The following is a 25,046-nucleotide window of genomic DNA, read 5'->3' as shown; positions in this document are numbered from 1 at the left end:
CAGCATCATCGGGCAAATTGCCAGAATGGTGAAGCCTTCACCACAACATTTACAATTTTTTAAGCCTTCACCATTCTGGCAATTTGCCCGATGATGCTGGATGTAATTACCAGCGAAACGTCGTACTAAAAATTGTAAATGTTGTGGATTCACTCTTAAACACACCGGTGGGCTAAAGTAGTGAACTATTTGTCTTGTGTGAACGTGACACTTTTTTACTGACTGGCCGTATCGGGTGGTGGAGGGTTACGACACATTTATAAATAACGCAATCTAACCCAAAAACGTTTATTATGAAAACAAGTGTTGTGTACTTATGCTAGTGTTCTGATTTGTCCTGAGATTAACGACAAAACTAATTAGCGATCATCCGCGTGTGGATGATCGTTTAGACCCCCATACGGGGATATGAAGTAGGGCACACAATTAAATACTTCAATCTTGATTTAAAGCTTTCGTGACCGCAGGAATCCATGCTCTTTGGTTCTTTCGGTAAAGTCACGTAGGTAGAAAAAAATTATAATACTTATTATCTAAATAGTCGCCATGTGACAGGGCCTTACGTGGAATCACGTTTGGAGGTTTGGCAAGCACATCATTTGGACACACAAGTCTTTACTTGGACCTTCATTTCCGAGTCTAGTTTTGGTTCAAATAAAGTGTTGTTTATTGAAAGTAAAATCGGTAATAACAATCGGCACAAGCAATAATGTGCGCCCTTCAAATGCACGTGTGACATTTGCAAACAGGATTAAAATTATATTCTTGATTCTTTCGGTAAAGTCACGTAGAAGGGAAATAATATAAATATAAAACAATAAAAATTCTCACGTTTCGACTGCAACACAATCAATCGTCATCAGGTGTGATGACTTTACCGAAAGAACCAAGAATATGAATCCCTGCAGTCACGAAAGCTTTAAATCAGGATTAAAATGCTTTATATTTTCAGATTATTTAGGAATCCGTGAATACTTTTGAGTTGACAAGCTACACGTGATCGATTCTATCCAGTAATAATCAGGAACACTCAAATCACAGTACGCATTCCGGAACCAGTGGCTGTTAAACACACGCAAACGAAATTTGATGGAATTAGTGATTCCTCTTCATGGAAACTCTTGCCCGTTATCGCGATGGCTGATGGAGGTCAGTGTCAACATCAGATAGTCGCTAGCCACATCACAGAGCACGCTCTTCATCCAGCACTGGGCTCAGAATGGATTTGCTAATGTGCAGTGTGGTCTGCCAGACTGTACCCGAAGCCCTGGTGCATTGTCAGTCCTGTCAGATTTGTGGTGGCAAATGTTGGTCATGTCAGGGCCCTCATTACAATCAGGGAACCTGCAAGCAGCCCTGTGTGTGTGGCACTCGTGGCAAGGGCTCTGGGAGAACAACCACCCATTGAGTAGTGGCGACACACGGCGCCTCGAACAGAAATCAGATTCTTATAATAAAGACAGTTAGGCAGTTGCTAAACAGCTTTGATGAAAATGTTGATGCAAATTAGTGTAAAAATATATTTCTCAGTACTCTGCAAATTATAACCAAATACAAAGATTGATGATGGCTGATTGCGATGTGGTATTTTGTAAAACGTGTTTTAATCGAAAGTCGTATTAACCTATTTTTTATATTGCCTCATGAAACCGTGGATACTAACAAGAGACACTAAACATTGATGATGGATTTTCTTCACATCTCTGTCCATACGCATCTCACAATAAGCCCTGCAATCACAAATGTCAACTTCGCAAGTGTTTTGTAAGGCCCTTGAGCTGATAGGTGTTAAAACAAATGTACTATTGTATTGTTTACCCTATTCATTTAAGTACAGTTAATCAGCACCATCCGTTGAAATGTTTAAGCAATAAGACTTGGCACACACAACTAATCGTGGCAGTATAAATCGCCTGTAACCTGCATGAAATATTAATGTGTTTTCTACTGGTTATTAGTTATTACCTTCCTCCGAAATTTACATAAAAGTTGTTTCCAGTTTTTGACGGCACAATAAAAAAATGCATTATCACCCAAAGGCCTGGGGCTGCATGAGGCACGAACAGCGATCGGGTTGGAAGCGCTCTCATGAACCTAGCTTGTAAACAGACTACAATCCATGTACTAACTGAACAAAAATCACATTTCGCGAGGGCTGAATCGATCCTAACAAAGGTATACTCGGACCCCAGTCCTGCACGTCCAAACACAGGAGTTAGCTCAAACGCGAAGCACACTTTGTCGATTTAGAACCAAAGAATAATTCCTGCAGTCACGAAAGCTCCAAAGTTAAGATTGATGGTAAAGGTTCATGAGTATTACTTAAATATTGATTAAAGACCTACACATGTATATATTTACGCGATCAAACCCAAAAAAACCTCTATTTTGGATATCGGTCGCGACAGCCTATGTGTTAAACTAAAGCCCTACCAACAGCACGAGAGGGCCAATTTGCATGACGGTTGTGCTAAATCCACAGCGGCTGTGCGGTTGGACCTGCTTTGGTGATCAGGCAGTCCCGACAGACACCACGTGTCTTGTTTTGTGAAAGATTTATCACATTGTTTTGCTCAATAGCCTATTCAGCTGTTGAGCTTTTATTGCGATCAGCTTTACACACAGTCGTATTTTTTGTTAGCTTATGCCTGCCTGACTGTTATGTATCTAAGAAATTATCCCCTTTTATGCAAAGACCATGAAAAATTCATACGTACAGTATGTCTATAAATTTATTTAACATTATAATACATGTATCTCCCCCACCTTGGGCGATGATAAATGCACTATTATTGTGAGTGTACTTTTTAAAAAATCATTGTTTCCAGCTTCAATGTACCCTATTAAATACAGGTTTTCGCAGTCGGTGGTCACAATGTAAATGCACAAGTGCCGCTATAAAACCTATTCCTTCTGCAACCCATGTTCACTGCCGTTTTCCTTCGGCCAAAACACCGTAGTGAAGGAATAGGAACCGTTCTGAAAAGTACCGGGACACATTCGGGGTTCTGGTGTCAGTCCGGCACAGCGGCATACACCAGCGCATCCCCGCCACTCATTCCAGTTCCACACGACTTGCTGTGGTAATTTACCACAGCATAATCTATACAGTTGCACATCAGCCGTACAAATTCGAGGGAGTGTATGTTGAACTTCTATCGCACCGCACGTAGCCAACCCTGCTTATCGGAGGTGGACTTAAGATACACAGTACTAGCTCATATATTTGCACGACATTCGGTAAACACCCCATGCCGGGCGTGGAGGTGGGGCTATGACACTACAGCACCATACTACAGTGAGGCTGCCCCAGGCTGGAAGCTGCCTGTGTGATTTTGCGAATTGCAGGCGCTCCAATCAATGTTTGCTCCTGCAGCAATGGTTGCCTGTGCTGCAAGGCTCCATTCTTCGTACACGGAAACCCGCGCCACATCTTGCAATTGTACGCACTCCACATTAGACGTCGGTGCCTGTACACACACACACCATAATCAACTCTCCACACATGATTCCGACTCAAAAGGGTCTGCCGCATGCAAGGGAAGACTGCCACGCCCACTCTCGTTCACCATAATCTGTTCACACGCAGGCAGCTCAGAGTGGGAGAACTAACCAGGGAAAGAGAATAACTCACCTTTTCTCAGGCAGTCATCAGCCTCTTCCCCGAGTTTTACCTTTCCCTGAAAAACCCCTGGTTGCGTTAGCTACAAAGTTGTTCGTGAAATGTTTTATCAAAACAAAATCCTGATGATTTGTAAAACTACAATAAAAATTAACTGAACACTGCATTCTCGATATACTGTAGATCAAAGTCACATGGTACAAGGTCCTGCTTAAAAAGAGAGCTCCGAATCCAGCTTTGCGGCTTTTTATAGACGATTCGTAAGCTCGCGGTTTAAGTGCAGTCAGCAAGCGTATGAATGATGTCCGTTTGAAACACAAATGGGTCAGTCCCTGTGCTGACCTGAGGTACCTTACCCACTCGACAGCTCGACACGTCACTGAAGGTAGCTTCACAATGCAGAGTCCATCAAAAGAACAGTGTTATGGTGTTATCTAACAGTCAATAACATATCTTAGCTACGAAATAAAACACACATGTGGATACTTCCACTGAAATATATTTTACTTTACCGTGTGGAGAATAATATGAATACATGGTTGCAAAAGACATACACAGCTTTACAATGTAAATTACTCAACCATTCTCAAGTAAAGACAAACCAGTTATGAATTCCTTGTGCAAGCATGCCAGTCAGTCAAACATTCAGAGACTATTTCACTCTGAGTGAGAAAAACTAAAGATAAACTAAAACAAATAAAATATTCCCAGAAACTATATTCAAATATATGTACACATGCAGCCGTGTCTCAATTAGCTGCCGGATGAGGGCTTCCCCGTGCTGTGCTGGTCGTGGGAGATGTTTTACCATTACCACGTTGGCCACTGCAGGTTGGCAAAAGTGGGGAGCATAAACACGGCAGCATGGAAATACAGTACAACAATGGATTTAGCCTCACCGACTTCTGTTTCCCACAACATAACCCATTGCTATGCATGGTAGTCGCCCATCTATGCACCATTTGGGCTCAACCTTGTTTAGCTTCCAAGATCTGGCACATTATTTGGGAAATATAAAGACGAAACTAACACTGTAGTCTATATTATGAGGATGGGATCTCATTGTGCAGAGTTCTATTTTTGACTTGCTTCGATTATTTCCTCAGGTCTTTTGCTTCCGTTTCTCCCTTGGCCTTTTCCTCTTCTTGTTGGGCTTTGCTCTGCCCGTCTGTGATGCAGTCACCGTCTTGGCTTTAGACTTTGCGGTCAGAGCCGGATCCGCATCCGAGACAACGTTCAGTATAAACGAGTTGGGGTCCTTCAAAGGAATCACAAGGGACAAGAGGGCGCGGAGGCGGCATCAGGCATGAAACCAACACCACCGTGATGTGAAAAAAATATTAAAACCAATACATCGTGTAATAGCTGCAACGAGAATCGTTCATATTAACCCTTTCACAGCGGTCCCTTCTATTCTCGGGTGTCAGCGACACCCTCCTCTGCCCACTCCAGATATGTCACGTGACTGAATGTAGGTTTTTGTTTGCGGACCAAATCTATTATGGAAATCAAACGTGTTTGCTTCCATCTAGTGACAATCTAGAAAATAAAAATATTGTACAATATAAATATTGTACAAGGGGTCATGCCTCTTTCATGTGTTTTTTATTACAAATAATCAAACTGACCAAGTATAAAAAGCAAGAGTAGGTGTTACTCTTTCTGGCAATAAACCAGGTGTTAAGATGATCAAACACCAAATAGAAACCTTTTGCAAGGAATCAAGTTTGCATTAACCACACGTACTTGTGGTGAACATGCAAACAAACATGCTCCGAAACTGATTGGCCTACACCAGAGACAGCCTTCTTTATGGCCTAGTCTCACCAGTGTCAAACCAGAGAATGCCAAGAGGCAAACAGTACAATAGCTCGGGTTTACAGAATTCATTTAAAAAAGTGGTTGGCTACAGTGATGTATTATAGCTAAAAAAACACATGGCTGTGAAAGGGCTAAAATGCCATCGTGAGGATGTGTCATCCGTGCTGGATGCTGTGGTGATAGAGGACGTACCACCACTCTGATCTCCACACGATCAGTGTCATCCACTCCACCTTCACCGCACATCTCTTTCCTAAACACCCACAATACACGAGAATGACACGTCAGCTCAATCAATTAAACCCACACAAAGCCCTGATGCTGGTACATGATGTGTTTGCAGAATACAGCTGGCAGCATCTTGTTTTTGCGTATACTTGGACCAAATTAAACCTGCATTTTCATTATCTGAATAGCACTGCTAAATTGTTTCTGTACAACACTCTCAAAGGCTCAATAATTCCAATATTATTAGTTATATCGTAAGAGTCATAATTTTTAACTGGTAATGTTGCATTTTACCAAAAAATCTGAACTTAAACTAATTTGCTTTATTTACCCAGGAAAGCCTTTCGTAAGTGAAGACACTCTTTCAGGAGGGTCCTACATTGGGATATTTAGCCAGAGAAAACCCATGCGTGTACATGAAGATAACAACCACAGTTCTGCAGAGATAGATTCAAGAAAACAGTGCCATTTCAATGGCACATTCTTGTCTACATTCAGATGTATGAGAGGACACACCAAACGATTTCACGGGCTGCTTGGGCGTACCTGACATTTTCATCCGTGTCCTCGACTAAGGCCTCGAAGGAGTTGACCAGAAAGACATTCTCTTCGCTCTCGGTGAGGGTCTTCACGCGCGTTCCGTTGCATATCCGCTGGATGTACTTGCTCCAGTGCTGCTGCTTCAGCTGCTTGCTGCAGGCGAGCAACCCCCAGACGGCCGCCCCCTACGACACAACAACAACAATCCACGGAAAGCACGATCATCACAGGGCACCGAAAGAAACCCCTGCAAAAGACCGTTTAGTCTTTTCAAATCTATAAATAAATTTCGATTTAAAGCTTTCGTGACTGCAGGGATTCATCTTCTTGGTTCTTTCGGTAAAGTCACGTAGAATGGAAATAATAAAATAATAAATATAAAACATAATAAAATAATTCTCACGACGTTTCGGCCACAACGCAAGCAGCCGTCCTCAGGTGGAGAACAGGTCTGTCGAGAAGACAGACTCCATTCTACGTGACTTTATCCATAAATAAATGTTTAGTGCCGCATTTTATTTTATATTCAAACTAAATTCCGCTTTAAATGTTGTTTCCAAGCTATCATCTTGTATGGGTATGTCGAGGGCATTATTGAGAAAATAAACTTAACACAATACAAGCAACGTGTAATTTTTACAAAAAATGTCATGTGATTTGAATGTACGATGGGACACAATACTCTTTTGCTTTTGTATGCTTTACATTTGTATATAAATACAATACACTACTATGATGTGGAAAACAATTATGGTGAAATTGTGAACAGTTGATGTTAGAAATGAGAGGTTTCCTTGCTTTACTCAATAAGACTTTAAACAGGCCTCGCCGATGGAGGCGATTCAGAGACAGAATAAACACAGATTCTGCAGAGGAGGACTTGAACCTGGTACTGTTGGATGAGAGGCTGAGGCAGATGCCGAGCCTTGGGAGAGGACGGGCGTGCTCCGCACTGTTTTGGCCCCTTTGGGGTACGGCTCTTGTTCTGATGGCGATGATACAGCTCCTCCTCCACCTGTCCTTTCCTGACAGTAGTCAGACACACGGCCCTTGTTCACATCAAGCCAAGTCTGCTCATTGACACAGTGCCAACCTATCTCTACCTGCGGAAAACCATCAACCCTCAAGCTATCTTTCATGGACCACCATGCAATTCAAAGATGGTGTTTTGTGAACAAATAATTGCATCTGGACTAATGGTCTACATACCAGAGGTTGAGCGCCACTGGTGTATAGAATTGTGCGTGAAGGTTATCGAGAGTAAGCAACAGGATGGTGACTGATTGTTCAGGGTTGTGAGAATCTGTATCATTAAAATGTTCTGCTGTATATATTATTGGCTGTAAAAAGTGATGCGTTCAGTTAATGAAAAGACGGTCATCAGATGGACAATAACTGCAATGCAAGGCAGGTAATGCACTGACATTTTGAAAAAAGGATATTGAAAAGAAAGAATTGGAAACAATCGACAGGAATTTAAAGATCAATGGAATAACAAGAGATGATGTGGCTCAGCCAAAGTTCTCTTTGATGCTGTTAATCCTGCATAATGCACATGCATATGCAGTACTAATCACATTCCTGCATTTGCCATGAATATGCTAAATTCCTCTTGATATGCAAATTCCTTTGTCAATGCGCCCAGCTTATATATATGCTCCAAGCTCGTGTGCTGCTTCATTCAGACTCTGTCGCCTCGACGGACCTGGTTTTCACCTGAGGACGGCTGCTTGCGTTGTGGCCGAAACGTCGTGAGAATTATTTTATTATGTTTTATTTTTATTATTTTATTACTTCCCTTCTACGTGACTTTACCGAAAGAACCAAGAAGATCAGCCAAAGTTGTTGCGAAACTGTTTCCCAATGTGCTGTCGAGCACAGGAAGGACTAAAGTTGTAGGTCAGATCAATACGAGGTATCTTAGCTTCATCATGGAGGAGAAATCCTGGTCTGGAACTGGGGACACTCACAATTTGTCACGTGGGGCCTCCTCCCCAGTAGACGTCCCATCCGCGTCGCCGGTGCCGCAGACGTCCCCCTCATGTGACGCACTGGAGCTCCCCTCTCCGAGTTCGTGCGGGGGCGCTCTCTTCCTCAACACCGGCAGCTGGGTGATGAACAGATCGTGGTCCGTGTCCGAGGAACTGTGGGGGTAAGAAGGAACTTCATCCGGACAGCGCATGCTTAAGCACCATTGTGACTCGCGATTAGGGCCGTCAATTGATTATATATATTTCTATAACTGTTTTATAATCGATTATCAATTTAAAAGATAATTGATTTGATAGTCATCGTCCATAAACAATCCTCTGCTGGAAGAAGGCCTCCTAAATTTGTTGTCATCTCTATAACTGATAATCAAATCCAGTTAAATATTACTTATGATTAAACCGATTGGCAAACACGAACTTCAAACTGCACGGCGCATTCCAACGTGATTGGTCAGTTGCAGCCATCGTAATGCACCAGCGGCAGGGTTCACCAGTCACCGCGTGGTTCGTTTAAGCAGATACACACAGGGCCGAACGTGCATAATGAGACGGTGCTTTATGGTCGCCAAAAAATATAATTCTGTTTTTAACACGTAGGCTTTCGCGACCAATATTATTCATAATCAACGTTTTTGGGTTTAGATCGCGTTATTTATAAATGTGTCGTAACCCTCCACCACCCGACACGGCCAATCAGTAAAAAAGTGTCACGTTGACAAAAGACAATTAGTTCACTGCTTTAGCCCACCGGTGTGTTGAAGCGTGAAACCACAACATTTATAATTTGAGTACGACGTTTCGCTGGTAATTGCATCCAGCATCATCGGGCAATTTGCCAGAATGGTTGTTGCGAAACTGTTTCCCAATGTGCTGTCGAGCACAGGAAGGACTAAAGTCGTAGGTCAGATCAATACGAGGCATCTTAGCTTCATCATGGAGGAGAAATCCTGGTCTGGAACTGGAGACACTCACAATTTGTCACGTGGGGCCTCCTCCCCAGTAGACGTCCCATCCGCGTCGCCGGTGCCGCAGACGTCCCCCTCATGTGACGCACTGGAGCTCCCCTCCCCGAGTTCGTGCGGGGGCGCTCTCTTCCTCAACACCGGCAGCTGGGTGATGAACAGATCGTGGTCCGTGTCCGAGGAACTGTGAGGGTAAGAAGGAACTTCATCCGGACAGCGCATGCTTAAGCACCATTGTGACTCGCGATTAGGGCCGTCAATTGATTATATATATTTCTATAACTGTTTTATAATCGATTATCAATTTAAAAGATAATTGATATGATAGTCATCGTCCATAAACAATCCTCTGCTGGATGAAGGCCTCCTAAATTTGTTGTCATCTCTATAACTGATAATCAAATCCAGTTAAATATTACTTATGATTAAACCGATTGGCACACACGAACGTCAAACTGCACGGCGCATTCCAACGTGATTGGTCAGTTGCAGCCATCGTAATGCACCAGCGGCAGGGTTCACCAGTCACCGCGTGGTTCGTTTAAGCAGATACACACAGGGCCGAACGTGCATAATGAGACGGTGCTTTATGGTCGCCAAAAAATATAATTCTGTTTTTAACACGTAGGCTTTCGCGACCAATATTATTCATAACAGATTATGAATTATGTTTTTGCACGTAATTATCGATCGTGTTAAAAAAAATGAAATTAACAACCCTGCTGCCGCCAACGCGTTGTGATGACAGCACAGCGGCTAACACGGCTAACGCACCTGCTGGAGTGCAGGGGCGGGGTGCGCTTCCGTTTTGTCCCCAGGATGACGTGGGAGATGCTGTCGTGGTCCGAGTCTTCGTCCCCTCCTCCTTGCCTCTCATCCTCATCGGTGTCCCCATCGTGACCGTCGGTCTCGTCACCCATCACGCTGCCCAACTTCTCGTCTTGTGCCCCTCCGAGCATTCTGTAGCGACATTCGGGTCACGCGCAACGCGAGCTGTTACAGCACCTCCGTCACCATCGTCACGTGTACAGCCACAGCCACGGTTGTGTCAATCCACAGCTGGATGAGGGCCTCCCCACGGAACGGCATTCGCTCGTAATTAATGTTGGCCACGGCTGGGAATCGAACCCGGCTGACCAGACTCAAAAGTGCTGTGCGCTGAGTGCTGCGTCACACCTCCACTAGACACCAGAGGTCGCAAACGGGTTTTGATTCCTTACCCGTACCCGGCCGCATCAGGGTCGCAAACGGGTACCCGTACCCGGCCGTACCCGTACCCTACCCGTACCCGGCCGGGTACGGGTAGGGTACGGGTATCGGGTACCTGATTGCGACCTCTGGGATGAAGCCATGTTGCAGGCGCGGGTGGGTTGATTCTAGGAACTTGAATTGTCAGAAGAGACAAGACGTTGGGAAATGAGTGACAAACGGTTACTCACCAGTGACTCACGGCCTACCCGTACCCGGCCGCACCAGGGTCGCAAACGGGTACCCATACCTGGCCGGGTACGGGTAGCCGGGTATCGGGTAGGGTACGGGTACCCGGGTGCGACCTCTGCTAGACATCGAGTGGTTTGTGTTTTTAAAATAAACCGTGCGAGGCTGCGGCAGAGTGCAGTACAACGATGGGGTTCGCTGCAATGCCCTCTGCTGACGACGTAGCCAAGTTACAGTATCACGGCCACGACCACCACGACGGACGCTACCGCGTTGGGACGGTGGGCACAATCCAGAAGTCGCCGATTGGAATCCTGGCAGTGGGACAATAAACAAATACAGCCGGTTTCTTTAAACAACACCCGCGCTATCCACCCCGCAGTAGACATGTGTGCACCACAGTTTGTTTCATTGGGAGGTCGTGTGTGGTGGGGTCATGTGTGGGTACTCCCACCACCTCCTCAAATATTCATACTCTTAGGTTTTTTCGGTAAAGTCACGTAGGTAAAAAAATAAAAATAACTCAATTAAATCACGACGTTTCGGAGGCAACACAAGTCTCCGTCTTCAGGTGGGACCGTCACAGCTAAATTTACTGTATCAAGTGAAGAGAAATCCAAGATCTTAAATACTCGTATTTGTGTTGCCTCCGAAACGTCGTGATTTAATTGAGTTATTTTCATTTGTTATTATTTGATTATTTCTTTACCTACGTGACTTTACCGAACAACCCTAAGAGTACGAATCCTTGCAGTCACGAAAGCTTCAAATCTAGAACTCCTCAAAGACGTCTGGCCAGCGTGGAGGCGGAGGTCAGAAACTGAACCCTTTGGAGGGGCTGACGAGAACGCCCTTTGGCGGACACCGTCCCGCCAGCAGTGGCGAGAGCGAGTAATTGCGAGGCTGCGCCTTTGTCTCAACCCTTTGCCATCGCCGTGAAGTTGAACCGCAGGAAAGTCACGAGAACTCCGCACGGGGAGCAGTGCTGAGCAACGTCTAAACGCAGTTGCTGAGCACAGACACAAAGGTCCAAAACGCCATGCGACCAGCAACAAACAGCACCATCAAAAATGTACGTAACGTAAAACGGGTTAACCCGTTTCTTGACTTGAGTAAAGTTGAGGAAGGGACTCCGCCAAAGGGGACCTCGGCCTCACCCGCTACTTGGGCCCCAGAGGCCGCTCCCTCACCCGCCACTTGGGCCCCAGGGGCCGCTCCCTCACCCGCCACTTGGCCCCAGGGGCCGCTTCCTCACCCGCCACTGGGGCCCCAGGGGCCCAGGGGCCGCTCCCTCACCCGCCACTTGGGCCCCAGAGGCCGCTCCCTCACCCGCCACTGGGGCCCCAGGGGCCCAGGGGCCGCTCCCTCACCCGCCACTTGGGCCCCAGAGGCCGCTCCCTCACCCGCCACTGGGGCCCCAGGGGCCCAGGGGCCGCTCCCTTACCCGCCACTTGGCCCCAGGGGCCGCTTCCTCACCCGCCACTGGGGCCCCAGGGGCCCCAAGGCCCGCTCCCTCACCCAACACTTGGGGCCCTCGGGGCGCGCCGAGCTCCTGCCGGGGTCAGGGGTCGTCGAGGCCCGCGCGGTCCCCGTGTGCATCCCCCGCCGCCGCCGCCTCTTCTTCTTCTTCCGGAAGACGTTTGCAGGAAGCCGAAAGAAACGCGCGCGTCTTCTCTTCCAGGAAGACGGAAGATGTCTTCCGCCTCGTGGTGAACTTCTGGAAGACCACAGGAAGGCAACGCCCCCAATCTTCCGGAAGACGAAACGTCTTCTGGAAGACGGAAGATCTATTCCGGAAGACGGGGAAAAAAACACGGGGACCCCGATCTACTGTAAGGCCGGGGGAGTCCACGTGCGTACCCTGGTGACCACGCGGGGTCCATCATCTCGCGGGGGTCCTTCACTCATCTCGCGGGGGTCCATCATCTCTCGGGGGTTCATCATCTCGCGGGGTCCATCATCTCGCGGGGGTCCATCATCTCGCGGGGGTCCATCATCTCGCGAGGGCCATCATCTCGCGGGGGTCCATCATCTCGCGGGGGTCCATCATCTCGCGAGGGCCATCATCTCGCGGGGGTCCATCATTTCTCGGGGGTCCTTCATCTCGTGGGGGTTCATCACTCATCTCGTGGGGGTCCATCATCTCGTGGGGGTCCATCATCTCGCGGGGGTCCATCATCTCGCGAGGGTACATCATCTCGCGGGGGTCCATCATTTCTCGGGGGTCCTTCATCTCGCGGGGGTCCTTCATCTCGTAGGGGTTCATCATCGGGCTCTGCTGACCACGCGGGGTTCCATCATCTCGCGGGACACGTAGTAGCAGCAGCAGCAGCAGCAGGAGGAGGAGAAGGATCCGCAGGCGACCCGCAGGTCACGAACCGGCGATGGGCCGCGGCTCTGTGCGGGGCTCGGGGCCTCGACGTCGCGCCGCGCCGCGGCTGCAGGAGGCGGCGCGCGCCGCGCTGAGCAGCCCGCGACACGCAAATCGCCTCCTGGAGCTGCTCGAGGCGCTGGAGGTGCCGTGAGCCGCATCCTCATCGTCCTCCTCGTCCTCCTCCTCGTTGTCGTCCTCCTCGTCGTTGTTGTTTTAAGGGCGATGCTGTTGCTCGTGCTCCTGGGCTGCTTGTAAACTTCCGCGCGGCGAGCCACTTCGTCGAGATATCGTTTGCGATGGCTTCTGCTAAAGAAGCGATATCGCTCGGTGGGCCTTAACATGTGAAAATAAAAATAAAAATGGTTTTCATTTAATTACAATTTTAAGTGATTACATTTTAGATGCAATGTTTAAGTTTACCGTTCCTATACTTTGCACTCGTATCGTGTGTTTGTATCGTTGTAACGTTCTGACCTGCCCCTTCCTTGCTGGACATCTGTGAAAAAAGATCTTCATAGCTCATCGGATTCCTCCTGTGGTATAAACACACAGATTCTGAGAGCTCCATTCACGTTGGGCCCTGGGTGGTAATGCCGGATTCCGCGGGGCGCTGCTGCTGATGATGCTGCTGATGCTGATGCTGCTGCTGATGCTGCTGCTGATGCTGCTGATGATGATGCTGCTGCTGATGCTGCTGCTGATGATGATGATGATGCTGCTGCTGCTGCTGCTGATGATGCTGCTGCTGATGATGCTGCTGCTGATGATGATGCTGCTGCTGATGATGATGCTGCTGCTGATGATGATGCTGCTGCTGCTGATGATGATGATGATGATGCTGCTGCTGCTGATGATGATGCTACTGCTGATGATGATGCTGCTGCTGATGATGCTGCTGCTGCTGCTGATGATGATGATGATGCTGATGATGATGCTGTTGCTGCTGCTGCTGCTGATGATGATGATGATGCTGCTGATGATGCTGCTGCTGATGATGTTGCTGATGATGTTGCTGATGATGATTGCAGTCGGAGGTGGAGGAGGAGGTGGTGGCTGGCATCACGGCCTGCAGCGGCCTCTTCTCGAGCCTCGTGCGGCGCGGGGCCATCCACGGCGGGGCCCTGCCAGCCGAGGAGGAGGATGAGGGGGAGGGGGATGAAGAAGCGGCGGCCGGTGAGCAACCAGAGTGGAGGGGAGAGCGGCGTGGGGTGTGATGAGTGGTGTGACGAGAGGTGGAGAGTGGTGTGGGGGTGTGATGAGTGGTGTGACGAGAGGTGGAGAGTGGCGTGTGTGTGATGAGAGGTGGAGAGTGGTGTGGGGGTGTGATGAGTGGTGTGACGAGAGGTGGAGAGTGGCGTGTGTGTGATGAGAGGTGGAGAGTGGCGTGTGTGTGATGAGAGTAGTGGTGTGGGGTGTGTGGTGAGAGTGGTGTGTGGTGAGAGTGGGGTGGGGGTGTGATGAGAGGTGGAGAGTGGCGTGTGTGTGGTGAGAGTGGTGGGGTGGGATGTGTGATGAGAGTGGTGTGTGGAGAGTTGGAGAGTGGTGTGGGGTGTGTGGTGAGAGTGGTGGTGTGGGGTGAGAGGTGGAGAGTGGTGTGTGTGTGGTGAGAGTGGTGGTGTGGGGGTGTGTGGTGAGAGTGGTGTGTGGAGAGATGGAGAGTGGTGTGGGGTGTGTGGTGAGAGTTGCGTGTGGAGAGATGGAGAGTGGTGTGGGGGTGTGTGGTGGGAGTGGTGTATGTGGAGAGTGGTGTGGGGTATGTGTGTGTGTGATGATAGATGGAGAGTGGAGAGTGATGTGGGGATGTGTGGTGAGAGTGGTGTGTGGGGTGTGTGTGTGATGAGAGATTGGGTGTGGGGTGTGTGGTGAGAGTGGTGGTGTGGGGTGTGTGATGAGAGTGGTGTATAGAGAGATGGAGAGTGGTGTGGGGTGTGCGTGTGATGATAGATGGAGAGTGGACAGATGGAGAGTGGTGTGGGGTGTATGGTGAGAGTGGTGTGTGGGGTGTGTGGTGGGAGTGGTGTGTGTAGAGAGATGGAGAGTGGTGTGGGGTGTGCGGTGAGAGTGTTGTATGGGGTGTGTGGTGGGAGTGGTGTGTGTAGAGAGATGGAGAGTGGTGTGGGGTGTATGGTGAGAGTGGTGTGTGTAGAGAGATGGAGAGTGGTGTGTGGTGAGAGTGGTGTGTGGGGTGTGTGGTGGGAGTGGTGTGTGTAGAGAGATGGAGAGTGGTGTGTGGTGAGAGTGTTGTATGGGGTGTGTGGTGGGAGTGGTGTGTGTAGAGAGATGGAGAGTGGTGTGGGGTGTGTGGTGGAGAGTGGTGTGTGTAGAGAGATGGTGGATGAGTGGTGTGTGGTGAGAGTGTGTGTGGGAGTGGTGTGTGGTGAGAGTGGTGTGTGGTGAGAGTGGTGTGTGGTGGGAGTGGTGTGTGTAGAGAGATGGAGAGTGGTGTGGGGTGTATGGTGAGAGTGGTGTGTGGGGGTGTGGTGGGAGTGGAGTGTGTAGAGAGGTGAGAGTGGTGTGTGGGGTGTGTGGTGGGAGTGGTGTGTGTAGAGAGATGGAGAGTGGTGTGTGGTGAGAGTGGTGTGTGGGGTGTGTGGTGGGAGTGGTGTGTGTAGAGAGATGGAGAGTGGTGTGGGGTGTGTGGTGAGAGTGGTGTGTGTAGAGAGATGGAGAGTGGTGGGAGTGGTGTGTGGTGAGAGTGGTGTGTGGTGAGAGTGGTGTGTGGGGTGTGTGGTGGGAGTGGTGTGTGTAGAGAGATGGAGAGTGGTGTGGGGTGTATGGTGAGAGTGGTGTGTGGGGTGTGTGGTGGGAGTGGTGTGTGTAGAGAGATGGAGAGTAGTGTGGGGTGTGTGGTGAGAGTGGTGTGTGGTGAGAGTGGTGTGTGGGGTGTGTGGTGGGAGTGGTGTGTGTAGAGAGATGGAGAGTGGTGTGGGGTGTATGGTGAGAGTGGTGTGTGGGGGTGTGGTGGGAGTGGTGTGTGTAGAGAGATGGAGAGTGGTGTGTGGTGAGAGTGGTGTGTGGGGTGTGTGGTGGGAGTGGTGTGTGTAGAGAGATGGAGAGTGGTGTGGGGTGTGTGGTGAGAGTGGTGTGTGTAGAGAGATGGAGAGTGGTGTGTGGTGGGAGTGGTGTGTGGTGAGAGTGGTGTGTGGTGAGAGTGGTGTGTGGTGAGAGTGGTGTGTGGGGTGTGTGGTGGGAGTGGTGTGTGTAGAGAGATGGAGAGTGGTGTGGGGTGTGTGGTGAGAGTGGTGTGTGGGGTGTGTGGTGGGAGTGGTGTGTGGTAGAGAGATGGAGAGTGGTGTGGGGTGTGTGGTGGGAGTGGTGTGTGTAGAGAGATGGAGAGTGGTGTGTGGTGAGAGTGGTGTGTGGTGGGAGTGGTGGTGTGGGGTGTATGTGTAGAGAGATGGAGAGTGGTGTGGGGTGTGTGGCGAGCGTACCGTGGTGTGCGTGCTCACAGGAGCAGAGTGTTCCGCGGAGGAGAAGTACGAGCAGTGGCTGAGACATCGCTACAACGACTGCACGACGCAGCTGCTGCAGCTGCTGTCGCACGACTCCTCGGACGTCAGGGTGAGCGATCGGTGCCGCTCGATGCCCTCCATCGTGACGTGCGTCGGTGTGCATGTCTGGTTGTTTGTGCGTGGATCTGTGTCTTGCTTGCCGTAGTGGTGATGGCCACCCACCCCTTCGTGTGCTGTGCCGGAATTCATAGGTGCTACTACCAGGGATTAATTTCAGCCGTGTCTGTCTGGATCGGCGGCCCTTAAAATACTTCCATACCAGGCACACCACATCCAGTATACATCTCGCTATGGATGTGGCTACTAGTCACGTGCCACCTTCTGCAGTCTACCAGTGACTTGTAAAATATTCAGTGAAAAAGTAAGCCCCGATGATGATGATGATTAAACGAGTACTCGACTGGATGATCATGATGATGCCACCATGCCCTACAGGAGCTGGCACTGTGTACCCTCATGAAGTTGGTGCGGACTGAAGGACATCACCCGCTGGACAATCGGAAGACCTCGTCCGCAGGAAACTTCCCGTACCCGCTGTTCAAGGTGCGAGCGCCCAGCTGGTCCGGAGCGGCTCACCGCCCCCACCGCCGGCCTTGTGAACGCTCGAGAGACGTGCACGTCGGCTCGGCCGTCGCCTTGCGTGCGTGGCGAGGCTCGGTGCTAAGGGCCGCGTTTGTGCCGGGCAGGCCGTGCTCGATCGCCTGCTGGAGGAGGAGACGCCGGCTCAGCTGCTCGGGCGCTTCCAGGAGTTCCTGCAGCACCACGACACGGGGCTCCACACGCTCACCGCGCTGCGCTCGCGTCTGCGCACGGTCGCCGCCACCACCGCCCAGGTGCGAGGTCGCACCGCATCCTCATCATCGTCATCATTTAATATTCTATTCGTACCGTGCAGTGTGTCTCAAGGTGCTAATCACTGGAGCAGCACCACCCATGGTGCACTTCACTTGGCGATTCCTCCGACCGTGTGGAGTTGTGCGGTGTGGCCGGAGAGAGAGCGACTGTGGAGCTGTGCGGTGTGGCTTTGTGTTGCAGGGCCCAGGGCCCGGGCTCCAGGAGAAGGCGTTCCTGCTCCTCACCGCCGTTCAGATGCCATCGGAAAAGACGGAGCTCAGCCTGCTGGTGAAGGGCGACGGTACGGAGGGCGTCCTGGCGAGCGGCGACAGACAGGCAGACGTCGCGCAGTGCAGAATGCTCGGCGCTGACAACTACACCCCGTCGTTTGGGATCCCGCGTTAGCAGTGGTGCACGAGCACGTTTCAGGCAGTGGCCCATCTATGAAGAAGAGGCGTTGTCTGACATGTCACCGTCTCCTTTACACGCGCAGTTTCCTGCTTCACGAACGTTGAGATTTTGTTAGAAACGCCACAAAACCTTAAGCCTTCCTAGTTTGGAACTTACTCCCCCCCCCAGCCATCCGCACAGTTGATTCCCTGCCTCGGTCGTAGTGCGAATTCAAAACCTCCCTTGTTCTCATATGCCTCTGGACTCTCTTGTCTAAAAACATGATATATACAATGCAATGCACAACCTCCTTGCTTATAGTCATACGTGGCCCTCTCTTTTGGAGAGCATCGAGATGCAGTTATGTTTAGATTCTATCATAATGAGCCGTGATCTATCCACCGCTGGATGGATTTCTCTCCGAGCCGTCGCCACCCCCACAGTCTCGCGATGCAGTGGACGTCGTCTCGGGCGCGTTTCCTCCCGTGGACGCCGCTCGGTCACCGCGACGACACCGGCCATCCCCGCTCTTGGCTGCGTCGCGCTCACGCCTCCCACGTGGCGACTCTTGACTCGGCACGCTCCGAATCTGGTCCTGTTTGTCTCCCATTATAATTACAAGCGTTCACCTGCAGCCTTCGGCTTTTGTACGTACGTATGTTGAACGTCTTTCGCACCGTACGTAGCCAGCCGTGCACATTGGTGTCTCAATTTTTCACAATCAAGTCGAGATTAGGAGAAGCGCTTCGCCCTGCCGCGGCCCGGCTCTCTACGCGACCGGCACGACCGGCGGTCCGCCGCTCGCTCTCCGCGCGAGCAGACGCGGTCCACTGCGGCGTCCCTCCAGCGGACGTCCCTCGTTTACTCGGCGAACTTTCCGCGCACGCGCGCTTGTTTGCTCTGCTCGCACAAATTGTATTCGTCCTGCCCAAAAAAATACAGCGCAAATATATTTGTTGCGGTAACCGTAGATCGAATTGACTGCGAATCTTTCACTTCACAGATACAACGGAAACCAAGGTGACGGACATCAAGGTGAGGAAGTGTGCGCCGCCGCGGCCCGCGAGGGCGTCGTGGTCCACGGCCCCAGAGCGGACGTCCCGCTCGCCGCCGGCACCGCCAGAGCCGGCGTCCCTTTAGCCGTTCCAGTTGCTCGATGTGGCCAACCGGCGGCTTACACGATGGCCGTTTGAAACGAGTGGGATTATCGCGATTCGCTCTCATGAGACACACGCACAGCTGATACGTCGGTATTAGGTAGCAGAGGTGTGACAAAGTCATTGTTATGCAAGTCCAAGTCGAGTCTGAAGTCATCAAATTCATGACTCGAGTCTGACTCGAGTCCAAGTCACATGACTCGAGTCCACACCTCTGTTAGGTAGCACCAATTCCTGCTGTGCCCTCCGGATTACGGAGATTCTGTGGAGGGAGCCCAGAGTGTGTTGCTGCTGCCCTCTTGTGGCTTGCATCGGGGTTGACGCGACACCCGCGGTTAGCTCCGCGGCTCGACACGGTCGTCCGTCTGACGAACAGGCAGCCGATTGCATTTTGCCGGTTGGTCGCTGCACCTTGGCACCGACTCGCACTACCATCACGTCAGGGGCTGGGTTAAAAGAGGAACAATTGAGAAGTCCTCACCGGGCCTCGGGCGATGGTGGTGGTGCTGCCCTCTGCTGGCCGGCCTCGGAGCTGCATGGGAGACAGAGGCGTTGAACGAACTCCCAATTTGTTCACAAGCCAAGGTTTCTGATCTCATCAGTCGAGTTCACGCGTTACGTAGTGGTGACACCCATGCCGCACAGCAGGAAGGACCTCGGTTCGATTCTAGACTCGGTCTACAGTTTGTATGATCTCCCCCTGTTCTGCATCGGCTTCCTCTTGAGTTTTTTGATATTCTCACATAGCTAAAAAAAAGCACATATAATGTGAATGGTATTGCCGAAATATTCCAATGCTGAAACATTACCCGCATATTCCGACCGCAAAAGCTCGGCAGGGCCCCCCTGAAAAGGTCTTGAGACTCGGCGAGGCTGTAGGTAGGGTGAATAAGCGTAGAGTGGTGACAACGACCCAGAAGCGCCGTGAACGAGCACTGCTTTTCCTCTCTCCGCCAGGAGCATCGCAAGGTGTTTGAGAATACGTGGCTGGAGCTGCTGAAGCACAAGGTAACATCATGCGGCCGGGTGCATGAGGCCTAGCGGGGGGCCCGGAGCCTGGGCCAGGCCTCACTGCCATCCCTGCAGATCCCATGTCACGTTGTGCAAAAACAAGTTCCACGTGTTGCAATGAGATTTCCAGCGAGCTCAGGAGTGACGTTTGTGCTGTGTGTGCCGTGTGTGCCGTGTGTGTGCCGTGTGTGTGCCGTGTGTGTGCCGTGTGTGTGCCGTGTGTGTGCCGTGTGTGTGCCGTGTGTGTTGCTGCTGCTGCTTTGCGACGGCAGCTGCCCCAGGGGCTGTACAAGCGCGTGCTCGTGATCCTGCACGATCGCGTCATGCCGCACATGCGCAAGCCTCCGCTGCTCATGGACTTCCTTAAGGCCTCCTACGACATCGGTGAGGAGAGCGCGGCAAACCAGAGCCTCCTATTACAGTGGCGGCAGTGTCGGAGGCTCCTTCTGAGCAGAGACGATTGGCGGTGACCGACTGGGAAGTAAAATGAAAGCAGCTTGTGCAGGAGATTTAGCGGCATGCACAGCGCCGTCGCTCGCGACCGGCGGGAAGGCGCCATTCCCTTGCGCTCGCGCCCTGCACGGTGTGCCGTGTGACCGGCGTGTGGCACGTGCAATTCTCTCGGCCGATGGCATCCAAATTTGGACGTGAAAAGTACAATTAGGGGCCGTGCATAAATGACGTCACGCGATTTTGGACGATTTTTTACCCCCCCCCCCCCCTCGTCACACGGCGTCACAAAAAGTCAGACCCCCCCCCCTCAAATATGACATCACAAAGATCTGCCCTCCCCCCCCCCCCTCAAAAAAATAAAACATTTCAAATCGCTTTAAACTATTGCCATTGTAGTGCATATTTAATGTGCCGCTGCACTCTGATGTTGTAGGATAAAACATTAATAAAAAAAAGTATTTAATTAAGTAGAACGTGTTGTCGATATTTATTTAAAGTTGCGCATTTCTCAAACCCCCCCTCCTCACACATCGTCACAAATGTCTAACCCTCCCCCCCCTAGGTGCGTGACAGTCATTTATGACGGCCCCTTATGCACCACGTCATACGTCGGTTGTTTACTGGTTAGTGGGACGTGGGCAAATGGCGCGCTTACTGCAGGGGCCGTCACGAGAGGCGTTCGCGGAGCGTCGCCGCGACAGCGCCCATTGTGCGCCGCTTCTGCGGTCCTCCTGGTTTCAACCGTTGGGACCCCTCCGTGTTTGCGTTTGTTCCAGGTGGCGCGGTCTCCCTGCTGGCTCTCAACGGGCTCTTCGTCCTCATCCACCAGTACAACCTGTGAGTGAGCGCCTCGCAGCGCAACACCGCACGCCACGCACGCAGACGACGATGACGACGGGGAGCGCCCGTGTTGCGCCGTGCGAGCCGTCACCCGTGTGCCCGCTGCTGCTGCTGCTGTGATTACAGGGAGTACCCCGACTTTTACAAGAAGCTTTACAGCCTGCTCGAGCCGTCCATTTTCCACGTCAAGTACCGAGCGCGCTTCTTCCACCTGGCAGACCTCTTCCTCTCCTCCACGTGAGATCCTGCGAGTGCCGAGTTGTCATGTTGCATTTGTATCGAACGTCATAAAAAATTGAGACGCAATCTGTACGTATGATGCGATGTAAAGGAAAATGATGATCTCAAAATGCTGCTGGAGAAATGGCGACGTGCGTTTTTTTCGCACGGAGGCGCGGGAAACCACAGACACGCGGGAAGGCACCCAGAACCGGCACAAACAATCGTACATTGGAGCGCCGCACCGGACTTTAATCCGTCGTCACGACTGTGGCGTCGACCGAATTGGACCTCTCCTGTAGCGTGGAGCAGCCCCCACACAACAACGCGCGCCCACCAAACCCCCACGCGTCTCTCCCCGTCTCCCCACGCAGCCACCTGCCCGCGTACCTGGTGCTGGCGTTTGTCAAGCGGTTGTCCCGGCTCTCGCTGACGGCTCCGCCGCACGCACTGCTGCTACTGTTGCCGTTCATCGGCAACCTCGTCCGCCGACACCCGTCGTCGCGCGTGCTCCTGCACCGCGCCGCGGCCGGGCTTGCCGGTGAGTGCTTCCCCGCGGCACGCTCCCCCCCCCCGTCTCGCATTCTATGTTTTCGTGGCGGCTCACGCTGGTGCCCCCTCGCGGTGGATTTGCCACGCTTGCAGACGTGACGAGCGACCCGTACGCGATGGAGGAGGAGGACCCGGCGAAAAGTGGCGCGTCCGACAGCTCGCTCTGGGAAATCCAGGTTGGTGCCGGCTGCGCAGTTGGTCGTGTGTGCACCTGCACCCTGCGCTGGGCCTTCTGATGAAGGCTTCCTCTGTTCTGACATTTGGGCGAGGTTTACTACTGAGGACTCCTAGACCTGTCACGATTCAGGGGTTATATTCACGCATCGATTGTCATCTTGTTTTCAAGGTCTTGTTTGTACTCTCATATTTGATCACAATCAGACTATTTATACTGGAGGAATCCGATGAGCCATGAAGCTCTTTTTCACAGATGTCCAGTAAAAAATATCTGCGTGTGCCCCGTGTGAGGATCGAACTCATGACTTTCAGATTGAGACGTGACGTGCTACCTACTGCGATTACGAGGCAACTTGTTTAGTGCAGTATTTGTGTCGCTGGCTTCAATAGCCCCGATGTTACATTGGAAAATAATTTGTATATCATTCATCTGCTTCTTGCACTCGCAGTACACACGATTTGATGTCACCATTGAGCCTCGGCATCAACTGTAATAGTTTAATGCAGTAGAACCTCGGAGATCGAACGCACCAGAACTCGAACAAATCGGGGTTCGAACGATATTTCCGAACATTTTTTGCCCCGGAAACTGAACGGAATTCGTAGAATGGGCAATCGCGACTTGAAAGAACCTGTATGGCTGAGACGCGTATGCCCAGCGTGCATGACGCTTGCCCAGACAAAGGTTTTACTGTACGATAACCTCTTTAGATACGTTTTTAGTCAGAAAGAGCTCAAGTGACTCACAGTGGCAGAAAAGAGGCAGTTACCCGACGTTATTATGGAAGGGGACTCCCCTTCCAAACAATAACACCACCACCACCTCCTCCTCCTCACCACCTTCCACTCAAGCCATCAACTCCCCTTACTACAGGCAAAGTGAAGTTCAATGTTCATTTATTTAATTTATTCCAAATATTTATTAATTTATTTCATTTATTTACTTATTGTGTTTCTTGTTTATTTATGATTTAATGTATGTAATTACTGTAAACTTCGTGTAAAAATGCTTTATAATGAGAGATTTCTTTTGTCTGGAACCAATTAATGTCATTTACATTAATTCTTATGGGGAAAATTAATTCGGTGTTTGAACAAATCGGTGTTCGAATGGCCTTCTCCGGGGTACCACTGTACGTACTTCACCCTTTCACAACCGTCTATGATGATGCCCTCTCGTGGCCGGTGCCGTGTATCATGTGAGCGGATGTCAGGTTTTGTTTGTGGGCCACACACTGCTGCTGCTGCCATCTAGTGGCAACATCTGTAGAAGAATCGAGGCACACGAATAGAATTCTAGAAAGTGACGTAAAGTTGAAAAACGCACGGCTGTAATTATCCGCAGCCGAATTCTGTGGTCACGTGTGTTGGCATTCGCTGAACGGTGGCGCTGTGGCCGTGTGTTTGTGCAGAGCCTGCAGCGGCACTACCACCCGGACGTGGCCACCGCGGCCACCGCGCTCACACGGCCGCTCTCCGACGTGGAGGAGGACCTCTCTCCACTGCTGGAGCTCTCCTCCACCGAGGTGGGTACCTCGCAACCCCTCAGCGGAGTCGATCGGTGTCATATTCTCCCAGGTGGCGGCTAACGTGGTGGCATTGCGCGGCTCCCGTTGCAGTTGTTTGAGCGGGAGGTGAAGAAGAAAATCAAGAACGTCCCCTTGGAGTTTGAGTTGCCCCAGGGGCTTCTGGGAAAGAAAGGCGACACGCTCACTTCTCGCTGGACCCTGTAGCACGACCATTGGCGGCGGCGCTGGTTTGGGGAAGGCACAAACTGCACGTCGGGTGTCGTCTCGGGTAAAGAGCACGGGGACGATTGAGTGAACCGACGGACGTGACTTCACCTGCTCAGTCTACGGATAGTCCCATCATTCATTTTTGCTGTAAATGTTCTGTCATGCGAGTGAGATTTGTCACCGGTTGTACAGCAGACCAGGGAGTTAGCACCCAAAATCTGCTGCTGCTGTTCAGGGGTCGGTCGCATAAAACAACTCCCGAGCACCGATTTCAGTTCGTGCCGGTTAAGGAAGCTTCTCATATCGGGGAGGGGCGGTGGGGGGCGGGGTTGTTTTATGCAAGCGGTCGTGGAAGCTGACGGGCGTCGTCTGTGTTTGTTGACGTCACCTGAACGACTCATTCGGCGCTGGTCGTCTGCAGAACGAAAATGATGCTTTGTGGTTTTTTTTTTTTAAGACGTTTGTGTTTCAAAGCCTCTTTAGAAAATAAATGTGAAAGGACATTCGAGTGTTTTTTTATTTGTTCTCCGCATTCACGTTGCACCGTGTCCATCGGCCAAGCGGCGAGGATCACGCTGCTGCACTCTCGCGAGGGAGGCGCAGCATTCGTGCCGAACGCTCGCGGACGGTGCCGCCGCGTTCTGGAAATTTCGGTGGCCGATTGTGGTCATCGCACGCACACCGACGTCTTCTCCATCGCGATTAAGACATTGTGGCCAAGCCGTCGCCACCACTCCTCGTCAACGCCGCCTGCCCTCCAGTACCCGCAGCTGCTGCACAGGCGGCAAGCAGCGACCTCTAAGATCTGGCCCGACCATCTCCCACCATCTGCCCTCGAGTCTCGTCTTCCCCTTGTGTCGTTGGAATCTTGACGTCTGCTCCAATACCGGTCTCGGCAATGGCGCTCCCTCATCCTGCACGGACGTCCGACCCAGCGCCGCCGTGTTTACCCAATCCTGTCCACAACACCCACCTGTCACGTTCTCTTTCGGACTTGTGCATGGCTCAGTCCCATCTTCTACCGTCAACGTTGTGAGAATGGAACTCTCTAACAGCGCGTGCCAATCTACAAAAGGTAAAACAAAGTGGATGCGGGTTCATGAGGTTTATATTGACGGCAAGCAATGGGTGGATATTCCACCTCCACGTTGAGTGCCTTCAACGAGATTCCTCGGGTGCGATGTTCACGG

General features: G+C 51.1%; 2 protein-coding genes across 4 annotated transcripts; one reads left to right on the top strand and one right to left on the bottom strand.

Annotated features, from left to right (window-relative positions):
• Nucleotides 1-302: 302 nt before the first annotated feature.
• On the bottom strand, nt 303-12,233 carry LOC133348787 (uncharacterized). Of its 3 annotated transcripts, XM_061561779.1 has the most exons (9): nt 12,046-12,231; nt 9,939-10,124; nt 9,175-9,348; nt 8,182-8,355; nt 7,098-7,236; nt 6,218-6,396; nt 5,636-5,696; nt 4,712-4,880; nt 303-3,470 (listed from the first exon to the last, which is right to left on the bottom strand). In XM_061561779.1, the coding sequence occupies exons 1-8, from the start codon at nt 12,198-12,200 to the stop codon at nt 4,725-4,727; spliced, it is 1,224 nt and encodes a 407-aa protein (XP_061417763.1). In that variant the 5' UTR covers nt 12,201-12,231; the 3' UTR covers nt 303-3,470; nt 4,712-4,724. The 3 variants fall into 3 exon arrangements, with proteins under 3 accessions (XP_061417763.1, XP_061417764.1, XP_061417765.1); XM_061561780.1 differs by lacking the exon at nt 303-3,470 and having other exon boundaries at nt 3,481-4,880; nt 12,078-12,217; XM_061561781.1 differs by lacking the exons at nt 303-3,470; nt 9,175-9,348 and having other exon boundaries at nt 3,481-4,880; nt 12,046-12,233.
• Nucleotides 12,234-12,391: 158 nt separating this feature from the next.
• On the top strand, nt 12,392-24,359 carry NOC4L (nucleolar complex associated 4 homolog). The gene is made up of 15 exons (XM_061561776.1): nt 12,392-13,117; nt 14,004-14,148; nt 16,427-16,536; nt 16,923-17,030; nt 17,174-17,320; nt 17,523-17,622; nt 18,715-18,746; nt 19,826-19,876; nt 20,152-20,263; nt 21,109-21,169; nt 21,299-21,409; nt 21,766-21,932; nt 22,037-22,119; nt 23,533-23,646; nt 23,740-24,359. The coding sequence occupies exons 1-15, from the start codon at nt 12,986-12,988 to the stop codon at nt 23,851-23,853; spliced, it is 1,587 nt and encodes a 528-aa protein (XP_061417760.1). The 5' UTR covers nt 12,392-12,985; the 3' UTR covers nt 23,854-24,359.
• The last annotated feature ends 687 nt before the right edge of the window (nt 24,360-25,046 follow it).

The sequence above is a fragment of the Lethenteron reissneri genome, chromosome 28, assembly GCF_015708825.2.
Source record: "Lethenteron reissneri isolate LAM-NWPU_2019-01 chromosome 28, ASM1570882v1, whole genome shotgun sequence".
Taxonomy (NCBI): domain Eukaryota; kingdom Metazoa; phylum Chordata; class Hyperoartia; order Petromyzontiformes; family Petromyzontidae; genus Lethenteron; species Lethenteron reissneri.
Note: the sequence above shows the minus strand (reverse complement) of the source record. Positions and strands in the feature narration are given on the sequence as shown.

What these genes read in the sequence shown, in the direction of transcription:
- LOC133348787 (XM_061561779.1), bottom strand. Translation starts at nt 12,200, where the DNA reads ATGCACACGGGGACCGCGCGGGCCTCGACGACCCCTGACCCCGGCAGG. An exon ending in CCCCTGGGGCCAAGTGGCGG is followed by an intron (nt 10,125 to 12,045) that starts GTAAGGGAGCGG and finishes ATGTCGCTACAG; the next exon opens with AATGCTCGGAGGGGCACAAG. An exon ending in GAGGCCCCACGTGACAAATT is followed by an intron (nt 8,356 to 9,174) that starts GTGAGTGTCTCC and finishes TTACCCCCACAG; the next exon opens with TTCCTCGGACACGGACCACG.
- NOC4L (XM_061561776.1), top strand. Translation starts at nt 12,986, where the DNA reads ATGGGCCGCGGCTCTGTGCGGGGCTCGGGGCCTCGACGTCGCGCCGCG. An exon ending in TCCCGTACCCGCTGTTCAAG is followed by an intron (nt 17,031 to 17,173) that starts GTGCGAGCGCCC and finishes TGTGCCGGGCAG; the next exon opens with GCCGTGCTCGATCGCCTGCT. An exon ending in CGCCGCGGCCGGGCTTGCCG is followed by an intron (nt 21,933 to 22,036) that starts GTGAGTGCTTCC and finishes CCACGCTTGCAG; the next exon opens with ACGTGACGAGCGACCCGTAC.